Here is a 12,341-nt window from a genome sequence, read left to right on the forward strand (position 1 = left end):
ATATTTTTTTTCCATCAATAGAAGAGAAGTGATTTGAGCGGGAATTTTATAGTGAAAATTAACCTCAGAATGTCATGTATTCAAAATTATTTTCTTTTATTAGTATAGGTATATATATATGTGTGTGTGTGTGTGTCTGTGGGGGGGGGGGGTATAGCACCATTACACCCTTAAAACAAAAATCACTCTTTGCTGATTGAGCGCCATATGACGCAAGTCACCCTATTTTGTAGCCCCCTCCACTACAAATAGCTTTAATAAACGAGTTTGAGACCATGCTTAAGTAGAGTTATATTATGAGTCTACACAATCATCCTACAATTTGTATTAATTTATATATTAAACACCTGAACAAAAAAACAATAATAGGTAAAAAGCATGCCATACTCGAACTATGTACGTGAAGGTCAATGAGCCGTGTCTTAGCTCTTTTAAGCTAAACAAGCCGAACTTGGTGTTACGCAAGCTCGATTTAGTTTGACTCATTTCCACACCTAGGGGTGCTCATAAACCGTTGAAACCACTGAACTGTCCAGACCGACGAAATCGGCCGGTTTCGGTAGTTTAAAATATTTGTTGTCTTATTCCCGGTTTAGACTTTATGGTTTGATAGTTTACTATTTGAAACTCAGATTCAGTTGTTTAACATTTATTTACCTTTTCATATTTTATAAATATAAAGTTTTGTATGGATATTATGCATGAACATTCATTATATTTTAAGAAAATAATCACTACAAATGTATGTTTTAAATATTCTGTTGTTTAAACGGTAAAACTAAACTGACAAACCATAAAACCATAAAAACCAGCCGGTTCAGTTTGTATTTTATTGGTTCGGAGCAAAATGTTTGTCAAAATGATCAAACCATACTCTTACCATCCCTAGACACGTTATTGTGCAAGGAGGCTAGTGCGTAATTAATCGTCACGACTAGTGGTAATGGTGTACTTAAGCATACCTTAAAATAAGGGACTACTATTCTATTAATGTAATAAACGTTGTATAATAACCAATGTATCATAAATTTCATAAAGCCACATGTAATTTGCTCAAAGTATATCATAAACCCTATGTCAACGGTTGTTTAAAAAACCCGTGGCTCGTAGCTCGCTCAATGAAAGCTTGAATAAAACTAGCTAAAAAAGCTTGATTTGAAACGACCTAAGCCGAGTTGCCTCATTTTTGTAACCGAGCCAAGCTCGACCCAAGCTTGGCTCGTTGGCTCGATCTTAAGCTTGTTTGATTTCAAGCTCATGCTCAAGCCGAGTCGAGATGCCTCGTTTAATATGAGCTCGAGTTCGACTCGGGCTTGACTCGTTGATTGCATGTTTTAAAAGCGAGGGACGATTTCTGTAATTCAACGTTAGTTAAGTAACTTGTCAGATGTTCGACTCCTGAATTGGTGGTTAGGCATTATTGCCCAGTGGAGGGTTTAGGGTTTAGGGTTTAGTGTGAGTTATCATAATTTGCCGTTAAAAAAAAATAACCACCACCTCCGGCTACCGGAGAACCACCATGTACGCCCTAATCCGCAAATCACCTTCAATTCTCCGGTCCAAATTCAACATCCGATACTTCATATCACCAGCGGTTCATCGCATGGAGGAAACCGGTTTATACGGATGCCATCATTTAAAAAACCCTAGGGGGTTTCAACGCATAGTAGATGACGCCATTGAACGGTTAAATTAAATAAATTCGAATCAATATATTTACTTCCTTCCGTATATTGTAAACCTTATTACTGTTTATTTTCTATTATTAGTATAGGTATATAAATATATATATATATGTGTGTGTGTGTGTGTGGGGGGGGGGGGTATAGCACCATTACTGTTTATGCTTGAAATCAATAAATTAATTATGTTATGTATTGGTTTTTATTTTATTATTAGGTCTAATGAACTTGTTAGCTATATTTCTCGAATGCCGTCGGCTTTGGATATTATTAATGCCATGGATGAAATATCAAACACTGTAAGTATTACATTGGTGTATAGTGTATGCATTGATATTATTACTTCAATTTTTACGGTGTTTATATCAAATTTGATTTGAAAAGTATAATTGATCTGTTTATTTGCTTTTTAGGTATGCCAAGTTGTGGACTCTGCGGAACTATGTAGAAATACACATCCAGACAGGTTTTTTTTTCCTATTTCCATTAATGAGACTCCTGGTTTAAAAATGCGCACCTAGGCGAGAGGCGCACTTGAGTTCTACGGTGGTGAACTCAGTGGAGTCAGTTATGGTGATCCTGTTACGGTAAAAAAAATGCTGCGTGCGCTTCAAATGATTTAAGGCACAGTTTGTACAAAAAGCCCAAAAAGCCCTAAGGCACACCGAAAAAAGCCTTGAGGCGTGCGCTTTTTGTACAATGCGATTTTCCGTGCATCCGGATGTTGTATAGCAATCTTTTTAGGTTTTACATGTATGCAAGTCAATTATTAAATCATATATAAAGCTTATAGATGCCTAAATATTGAGTAAATGTGGCTATAAACCTATAGGAAATATATATATATAAAAATTCTATAATATTGCGTGTCTTGCGTATGAAAGCCTAGCGCCTTTGCTCTTTTCACTTTTTGCTTAAATTTGGGACCTTGTCGCCTCGGTGCGCCTCAAGCTATTAAAAACCAAGATGCATACGTGTTGTTGGAATCATTTTCTTTATGCTGTTTCTTGATTGTAATTAAGTTATAATACAGGGAATATGTTGACGAGGCGTTGAAGGCGTCAATGAGGATAAACGAATATCTACATGTGAGGTGACAAGTTACATATAGTGCCTTGAATATCTAATTTGAGAATAGATATTATGAATAACAACCTTTTAGCTCTGTTTTTGGAATGTTTTAAGATTACTTGATGCAGCTTCTTGATTTTTCAATGATGATTGTGGTGTTCTTGATCAATGTTATGCAGTATCTCAATACAAATATTACTTTATATGATGCGGTGGTGAAAGCTGAAAGAGATCAAACTTTGACAAGCGAAGAAGCTAAAAGAGTTGCTCGGGATCTCCGCGTTGATTTTGAGAAGGGTGGAATTCATTTATGTGCAGGTTTTTTAATTCACTCTGTTGTATAACTGTATAAGTACTATCTTTAGTAAGCATATTTACTAACTATATATTTTTATATTAACAGAAAAGAAAGAGCGAGTGAGTCAGCTAAATGCTGAAATTGCTAAATGCTGTGCACAGTAAGTAATTGTAATCCATATTGCTTCATTTTTTGGATTACTATTTTGATACATTGCACTGTTTCAATTGTTTGTATTCAACAAAAACAAACCTTTGTTTATATCGATTAACCTATTTTCATTAGGTACAATGAAAATATAGTGAAGGAGCCAGGCTATGTGGATGTATATCCAGCATCACGGATTCCAAAGAACTTGCATAATCTTGTTAAGCCTGTTAATCGGATAACTTCACCTGGTTCAATAGTCAACATTAGAGAAAAAGGGTTCAGAATAGTAACAGAACCAAGCACTGTGTCTACTCTCTTGCAATGGACATCTGATGATGAGGTTCAATATGAGTCCTTTAAATAGAAATACATTCACTTTATTGATTTTGTTAACATGAACTCAGCAATATATACGATAACAAATTTGGAACAAATAAACTGAGTAACTGACCCATTTTTTCCATCTATATATTTGTTCTCGTTCAGGTTAGGAAAATGACATATATAAAAAACAATTCTGTTCCACATGCAAATCTTGGTGTTCTTGACAAGCTAATCGCTGCACGTCATGAAATTTCTCAGGTTTGTCGTTATGTATTTTGGAAAGTTCTTTTACACATTGTATTTATGCATCATGCAGCATGTCATGATATTACATGGCGACATGGCGTGTAAATTGTTTTATTTTCAAGTATACTCCTGATTCCTGAAAAAGCATTTTTTTCACTCTTCCCACCAGATGTATAAAGCACAATATAACGTGATCATGTCATTTTATGTTGTGCACTTGTGCATATATTTTAAATCCTTTTAGTAGACTGAACTGCTTAGCAAAAGCAATAATTTTAGCTAATCACATCTTTTATGTTGTACATCTAAGACATGTGTCCCAAATTTTCATTCAACAAGCAGAGATGCGCTTCATGTGAAGAAACTAACCATTAGCATCTTTTTTGTTGCAGATAATGGGGTACAAATCATATGTTGAGTATGCTTTGCAGTCAAATATGGCTTCATCACCAGATGTTGTATCATCCTTTTTAGTTGAGCTGAGTAAAACTGTACAGCCCAAGGCAGTTGAGGTACTTTTCTCAAAAGGTTATTCTAATGGTTGGTTTCAGTCAAAGGTGACAGTTTTGACCCATTTACCAAATTTGTTGATTTGGGCTATACTTACTTTTTGTTCTAGCGGGTCGAATGGGTAAATTTGTTGAAATTGAAAATGGGTCAAATGATTTGAAAGTCACCGAAAGTGTATGCAAAATGTATATAGACTCAAATTGTTCTATTAAACAAACTATTTTATTCTTGTAATTTAGTACTATAATTAGATTAAAGAAGAGCCAAAAAACCGTGTTTGCAGGTTGCGTTTTAACAATACTTGGAACATACCCATTCCTGTTACCGTACCAGTAGATCTGTAAATGAACAGAACGAACACGATTGGTGTATGTTCGTGTTCGTTTGTTTAACTTAAACCAAACAGACGATCAAACATGAACATTTAAACGAATGGAATGCTCTTGTTCATGTTTGTTCAATATGATAGTGAACGTGTTCATATTCGTTTGTGTTAGTTTGTTAACAGTATTAACGATTGGTTCACGAACGTAAACAAACACACATAAATGAACATAGATGAACAAACATAAAGGGACTTAATTGAGCAAACAACAATTAAAAGTAAATGTGGACATCAATCTGCTAGGCTTAAATAATTAATAAAGCTAGACTAAATTTTAATAGACCTAAAATATTTTAATAAATATCCGTATATAAACAAACTTGGAGAAACATAAACGAACTTTCACAAACATAATTGAATGAACGGCACATGTGTCCGTGCTTGTTTGTTTAACTAAATGAACTGAAGATGCTTGTGTTCGTTAAATAAAATATTAAATGAATGAACTTATCACCTAACGCTTCACGAACAGTTCACTGAACGTTCTGCTCGTTTGCAGGTCTACACACCGGCTCTTTTTTGCCACCTGTAGTTCCAGTACTCCAATTTTCTCTGTTTCATTTCATACTTATATTGCTTCAATATGTTAGGAGTTTGAGTCAATGCGTGATTTCAAAAGAAGGAAAACCAGCCAGCAAGATGTTGAACTAGAGCCATGGGATGAAGCATACATTGCAAGGTCAATGAAATCATCTGCTTACAACTTGGACTTCTCAGTATGCTATCTTTTGCTTTTTATATCTCAACTATATTAATACACTTAATGATGTCTTTTGTTATTTACTTAACAATTTTGTTAATATTCTTTCTCAGGCCGTCTCTTCATATTTTTCTTTATCACAATGTATTGAGGGATTTAAAGTTCTAGTCGAGTCCTTGTTCGGTATGAAATTTGTTAATATTCCTCTCGCACCAGGCGAATCATGGCACCCAGATGTGATAAAGATGGCCCTACATCAACCCAACGAGGTGCATTTATATTTTTATGACGATTCATATTATATTCTACATTGCATCGCACTATTACATAATTTCACATTTTCACCTACATTTTAGACCCGATATGGGTTCTGCATCTAGCTTGTATAATAAGTGAACATAACATTATTGTATCACAAATAATATATTATTTGCAGGGAGATTTGGGGTATATATACCTTGATCTAAATTCTAGAAATGGAAAATATCCCGGTTGTGCTCATTTTGCAATCAGAGGAGGGCGTCGAGTTTCCAAAACGGAATATCAATTGCCAGTATGTTAATCAATATTTGTACCTGTCAAAATTGTCTTTATGTATAAAAAACAAGTGACTGAATGTTTTCTTAATTATCGTGCAGGTTATAGCTCTTGTTTGCAATTTTTCAAAGTCACGAAGTTCACGAGTTGTGGGGCTTAATCACTCTGATGTAGATACACTTTTCCATGAATTTGGGCATGCTCTTCATTCCTTGCTTTCAAGAACAGTATGCACTCTTTTGATCCTTTAATTGTTTATCGTTATAAAGGCCTTGCCTTTTGTGTATCTTTGTCTTATTTTAATTTTCATCTGTATTTTGCAGGATTATCAACATTTTTCAGGAACCCGAGTGGCTTTTGACATGGCTGAAACCCCTTCAAACCTTTTTGAGTGAGTACTGGCTATCAACTAAACACCGCTTAAAAAAAGTACTTAAGCTTTTAGAAGTCCATTCATACATGCTTCAAATTGATTTAGTAGTTTTCATAGAGTTATACGAAAAAGTATAGTTTTTCTTTTTGTGAAAGGTCATCTATCTATATTAAAATGTTACAAAAACTAACTTTTTTTTTTACAAAAATGATTTTTTATATGGGTTGTTAGTGTTTTAACATCCTATATATATTAAACCAGTGATTTTGTATGAAAAAGATTTAGTTTTAGAAAAAAAAATCATTTTCTCAATCCTTTAAGAGAGAAAGATATATGCCCCCACATCAGCAAATTTTGTATCTTTAGTTACCGTTTTGGCAATTTATCTATGTGGATATATGGATATTTGTAAAGTGATTACGTGATTTTGGATAATCAGAATTAGATAATGACCTGTAAGAAAGGGGTTATTACTAGTTCTGATTAGCAAAGTAGATATTCTTGTTCAAATTAGGTTAAAAAAAAAGATATTTAATTGTCTTTAGATTATGTTTATCTCATTTTAATCAGTTTTGTTGAAGCTAGTATGATATTAAATACTTTATTAATATTTCTTCTAAGTTTGTTAATAATGTTAGGTGCTATGCATGGGATTATAGAGTCTTGAAGAAATTTGCCAAGCATTATTCAACCGGTGACATCATTCCCGAGAAACTTGTCACCTCATTGCAGGGATCCAAAAGGATGTTTGCAGCAATGGAATTGCAACAGCAGGTCAAATTTTTATTTAATACTATATTTCTTTTGAATTTTAGCATTGTGACATAAACCACGAATATTTAAATTATTCTTAATTAATGCTTTGATCTGCAGATATTTTATGCATTGGTGGACCAAACATTATATGGTGATAAGACATTGTCACCAATCGATACCACCTCGGTGGTTGCGGATTTGAGAAAACAGCATACCAATTGGAAACATGTTGAGGGTACACATTGGCAAACGCGATTCAGTCATCTATTATATTATGGTGCAGGTACATTTCTTATCAACCTATAGTTTCTAATCATTATAAGAACTATATTAATGTAAGTCTAAACCTTCTATGTTATTTATTTAATTAATGTTGTGTGTAGGTTATTATAGCTATTTGTATGCCAAGTGTTTTGCATCAACCATCTGGGAAAGAGTATGCAAGGACGACCCGTTATCATTAGAAACGGGTACTGCTATCAGGACAAAGTTCCTGCAACACGGGGGTGCTAAAGATCCTGCACAATTACTCAATGATCTTGCTGGAGATGGTATTACAAGGCGCCAAAATGGAGGTATAATTCCTGACATTACAAGCCTTTGTCGCGAATTGAACTTAAGGAACTGATTACTAAATTAAAGGGACAAAAGTGTAAGAAATTGAGATCTGTTACCGGTTTTGTCAAGTCAAGGGATCTTATGCAGCAAACGGAAGTATATGGGTGGAAATAGTGATGTGAAATTACCTTCTTGGCCCCTTCCCCGCCCATTTCTCTTCCAGAAGGGTGGTCAAGGTTTTTATTATTTTTTTAAGTGTATCAATTAATAAGATAGGATGCAGATTTTGGTTTGGTGTTTCAAACTTGTGATTGTAGAAAGCGTGTGAAGCAGACTATTTTTTCTCACACGCTTTCTAATGACTCGTGAGACTACTTGCATTAAGGGTGAATGATGAATGACCAATAACCCAAATAGATGGCTATTTGTCTCCTACCTTTTTTTTGCATCGGCATGGTCAAAGACCATGACCACGGTCAAGTCAGTCGGGTATTCATGATAATTAGTGTATGAATGTATATAATCAATATATGAATGTACATACTAAAGAAAAATGAAGATGAAAGGGCATTGATAAAGTTAAATCTTCTGATAATGGATTATTAAAGAAAATCCCCCTCCAGTGAGGATCAATCCTTTTTATTTAGCCGTGTATACGGGCTAGAAGGCTCAGGAGTATCTAATGGGCCCATAACCAGTGGGTCAAGTCCAGTTAAGAATAACCTCAACGTGTTGAATCGATGTTATTGTTGTAGCGTTGAAACAGGCTAAATTAATTATGACTTAAGATCATTCATATAATGACTTAATCATCTTATTGTTTGATATTTAGTATACTGGATATCATGTTATTTAGAGCATATTAACTTATGATTCGTTCTTAATTGATCCCATTTGGCCATTAAACAAGCGCTTCGAACCATGGGTAACCAAAATGTGGGTACCCACTTACTAATGTTCTAGTTTCAAATAGTGAAATGTGTACCAGTTCCATAATGAATGGATAAAACTATCCAACCAAACCGAACTAACCAACTCATTACACCGAAAGAAAAACATAAAAACGAATACAAAAATTTATATTAAGGGTTCAAAACACACTTTACAAAAGTACAAGGTTTCAAACAAAAACTAAAAAACCCCGTAAAACCACCAGCAAAAATAACGGGGGTAACGAAGTAAACAGAAAATGGCGTTAATTCTCCCCTCATCTTCAACCTTTATCACTTACAGCCACAAATCTGACCGTCATCTTACCCATCAAACCGCCATTAAAGCCCAAAACTCATCACCACCAGAATCAACCGATGAGACCTCTTCTCCCGCCAATTCCACCACCACCAGTCCCCAAGGGTTCGGTTCGAAACAGAAGGGGAAAAAGGAACGGTCGAGGATTATTCGAAGAGAGCCGGTTGAAACGCCTAAATTTGTTTCGCAGCGGACCAAAGAACCGACTGAGTAGGGAGCTAATGAGCGTGCGTTTCTTCTGGCTTGGTTAGGGTTAGGTTCCATTATTATTGTTGAGGGGATTGCTCTTGCTGCTTCAGGTATACGATTAGTTTACACTATTTAACTGATTAACTTAGCTTTTGATTACGTCTTATATGCTATCAAGTTAAAAAAATATTAGATTAGTAACATCCCTTTATTTATTTTAATGTACCGAATTTGAAAGTTTTACTAGTGTAAAGGATGACACACCGGTTGCTTGTGTTTTTTGTACGAAAACTTGTGTAGGTGGATTGCCATGTCTGTGATGACAGACTGCCAACTTGTAGTTAAAACAGTTTTACTTCACTTTAGTTATCCCTTGCTCACTTGAAACATATCTTCTCGTTAACTGACCATCATATTTTACCTGTAAATATATATCTGACAACTGTGATTACAATGTAGGGGAAACACAACGGAAATGCCAGGCGGTCCTATAACACACCCATGAGCTAAAGACAGATAAATCCTAATAATAAACTAGTGATGATAAACCCTAGTTGTAATTAACACTTCCGACCATCCACACTTCCCTACCAAACTCTCTGCACTCTTGCCTTCAACCTTTACCCAAGTACCAACGCTGCTATGTCGCCTTCACCTCTTCATTGTTTCATCTCTTATATTCAACTATTACCACCTCCCTGCTAGGCCAGAAAAACTAACCAAATGATATTCCAACTAGAAAACCATAGTAAAAAATGAAATGAAGGATGGATACAGGTTAACAGTTTTGTGTGTGAATTCATTTAGGTGTTTTTCAGTTTAATTCCAAATAAGTAATCTATGGGCTATGTGAAGATAGTTATTAGGTTTGCTAAGAAGTTTATTGTTTATATGTTTAAATATGCGATTGTTGTGCCAATGTGGTTTGATGGTTGCTATAGGAGGCCGGCCTCAACTAAGGGCGTAAACAAGCCGAGCCCGAGCTTGTCTAGGCTTGAGCTCGGCTTTTCAAACTTGCGAGAGAAATCGAGCTTGGCTTGTTTAGAGCTCTATTTCAAAAGCTCGAGCATGGCTTGGGCTCGGCTCGTTCATTTATTGGTTTAATTCTGGAAAGGATTTCTATCCCTTCTGGCTCGTGAAACCACATCATCATCATCATCGTACTCAGTATATCCCACCAATAGCAAAGCTATGGTAGGGTCTGAGGAGGGTAAGATGTAGACAGCCTTACCTCTACCTCATGGGGATAGAGAGGCTGCTTCCGGTGAGACCCCCGGCTCGATAGTAGTTTTGCATCAAGCCTTGGACATAAGGCACATAGCACTCAATAATCGGGACGCCGGCTGATTGGTGCATGTACCCTTGTCTTTCGGCTATCAACGCCGCCACATGATGCCTGATTAACCTTCCATCACTTTTAACGTTATTTTCACGAGATTAGTAAAATAACGTCAAAATTAGTGCAATTTTACTTTTGCCCACCCGAGGGTTCACACATATATACATTATATGCGCGCACGCGCACCGCAAGGTGGCTCGTGAAACCACCTTTTTTTTATTTGTTTCTTATTATTAAGTCTTTTCTTTTATGGATGCTTTGTTCCCAAGAATTGGAAATATTATAAATAGATCATAGGACCCTTTTGTATTTGTAGATAGAAAATTTCGTTTAGTTAATAGAATCCAAAAATAGTTGATGCTGAGTTTTGCAACAAATCTTGGCGTTCTTGCTGTTTTTCTGCCAATATTATTATTTTATTAATTAATGTATTTGTATATATTTTAATTATAATTCTTCTATATAACATAATATACATCATTTAGTTGTTTTTATCATAATTATTTATATATTTTTTGAGCAGCTCATAATTTTTTTTATATATAATAATAACAATAGTAAAATATATATTTAATAAAAAAAATTTATTTGAATAATAGGCTAGTTTAGGCTTGTGAGTTAGCTTGAGCTCAATAAGAGAACCCGGGGCTCGGGCTCAGTTATTTAACAAGCTTAGTTTTAGTCTCAGGCTCGTTTAAGTGCGGCTTGATTCGAGCTTTCAGGGAGCCGATCTCGAGTAGCTCATGAGTGGCTTGGCTCGTATACACCCCTAATCACGACCCAAATTTATTTCGACCAATAACTAAAACTACTCATTTCTCCACCTCAATACAATAGAGATCAATAACTCTGCAATGTACTAGTTGATATTATTTGTACAATGATGCAACTTTCTGACTTTGACTCGTCTTCGGTTAAGATTTCATTTTCAAGCTCACTCTCTTTGAAAGTCAAAACCGTTTTTAACTATTGCAACCACAGGACTGTCTTCCTTTACCTGTTTCCATAGTACATGTAAATATAATACTTATTCTCTAGAATCAAAAAATTATTTTCTGTTAAGTTAATTTTGTTTTCTCCTTTGATTATAATGTTTTGTGTATACAGGTTTCCTTCCAGAAGAATGGGACGCTTTATTCGTAAAGTATCTGTATCCTTCATTTACCCCAACTGTCTTCTTGTTTGTTGCTGGAACAGTTGTCTATGGCGTTGTGAAATACCTGGAAAACGAGAAACCGAATAGCTCAAGTTAGATCTTGACATGTATGTAATTATGAGGCCTATCATAAGTACCTGTATGATTGTTGGTTTGATTGAATGTCATGGGTAAATGCCATCCATATGAAGGCATGTGAGGGGTAAAAGCAAACAAGTCAGAAGGTGGATTATAACTTACAACTTATAAATGCCCTTAAGTTTTTGAACACTCCTCTTTCACCTAACTCAATAATAACATAAGATAAGATTTCATATAATATGTATTAAACTCTATATCTGTATTTGTACCGTTTTGTTCCTATAATAACTACTCTTTTACCACTAGCCATTGCTCTTTTCAGAGGTAAACCAAAGCACGTGAAGTATTCGCCTTTTGTTTGTTTATCTGTTTATTGTCTAGACTTTTTGGACAAAATCATAATGCCCCCTCCCTAAACCTCCATACTTGATGGTACCGGCCCATGTCGTGTTACCACTACATTTGCTCCTAAAAAGAACAAGTCTTGCACAACAATCTTTCACTGTCACACATTTATGGTTTTGGTATGTCATCTTTATGTATGTGTTTATAAAAGTGGTCCATGAGAGGAGTGGCTTAACCACATGGATTGTTGGGCAGGTACCTACAAATAGACTGGTCACTTTGTGTACTATAACTATAATAAGCTTAATGGGAGGCCTGATTGGGTTGGTATTTGGTAAGCTATACCCTTTCTCTACTCTTTTCTGGTTCATCCATTTTTGGTTTATAGGATTT

General features: G+C 35.2%; 1 protein-coding gene and 1 pseudogene across 2 annotated transcripts; both read left to right on the forward strand.

The window, feature by feature from the left end:
- Positions 1-1,495: 1,495 nt before the first annotated feature.
- Positions 1,496-7,898, forward strand: LOC143584077 (mitochondrial intermediate peptidase, mitochondrial-like). Its single transcript, XM_077066222.1, has 17 exons — positions 1,496-1,686; positions 1,900-1,981; positions 2,096-2,148; positions 2,716-2,770; positions 2,933-3,071; positions 3,157-3,211; positions 3,337-3,541; positions 3,688-3,783; positions 4,164-4,283; positions 5,257-5,382; positions 5,480-5,635; positions 5,803-5,919; positions 6,005-6,130; positions 6,227-6,294; positions 6,915-7,050; positions 7,150-7,315; positions 7,416-7,898. Exons 1-17 carry the CDS (start codon positions 1,520-1,522, stop codon positions 7,658-7,660), a joined length of 2,112 nt encoding a protein of 703 aa, XP_076922337.1. The 5' UTR covers positions 1,496-1,519; the 3' UTR covers positions 7,661-7,898.
- Positions 7,899-8,679: 781 nt separating this feature from the next.
- LOC143584080 (protein LPA2-like) lies at positions 8,680-11,843 on the forward strand (annotated as a pseudogene). Its single transcript, XR_013144290.1, has 2 exons — positions 8,680-9,137; positions 11,474-11,843. The product of XR_013144290.1 is annotated as a protein LPA2-like (transcript).
- The last annotated feature ends 498 nt before the right edge of the window (positions 11,844-12,341 follow it).

This window comes from Bidens hawaiensis, unplaced genomic scaffold (assembly GCF_021521415.1).
Source record: "Bidens hawaiensis isolate Kalapana, Puna unplaced genomic scaffold, B.hawaiensis_p1.1 tig00032805_1, whole genome shotgun sequence".
Lineage (NCBI taxonomy): Eukaryota > Viridiplantae > Streptophyta > Magnoliopsida > Asterales > Asteraceae > Bidens > Bidens hawaiensis.

Excerpts from the sequence above, each read along its gene's own strand:
- LOC143584077 (XM_077066222.1), top strand. The coding sequence starts at position 1,520 with ATGTACGCCCTAATCCGCAAATCACCTTCAATTCTCCGGTCCAAATTC. Across the intron at positions 5,383-5,479 it reads CTTACAACTTGGACTTCTCA|GCCGTCTCTTCATATTTTTC; the intron begins GTATGCTATCTT and ends ATTCTTTCTCAG. Across the intron at positions 5,920-6,004 it reads AAACGGAATATCAATTGCCA|GTTATAGCTCTTGTTTGCAA; the intron begins GTATGTTAATCA and ends ATTATCGTGCAG.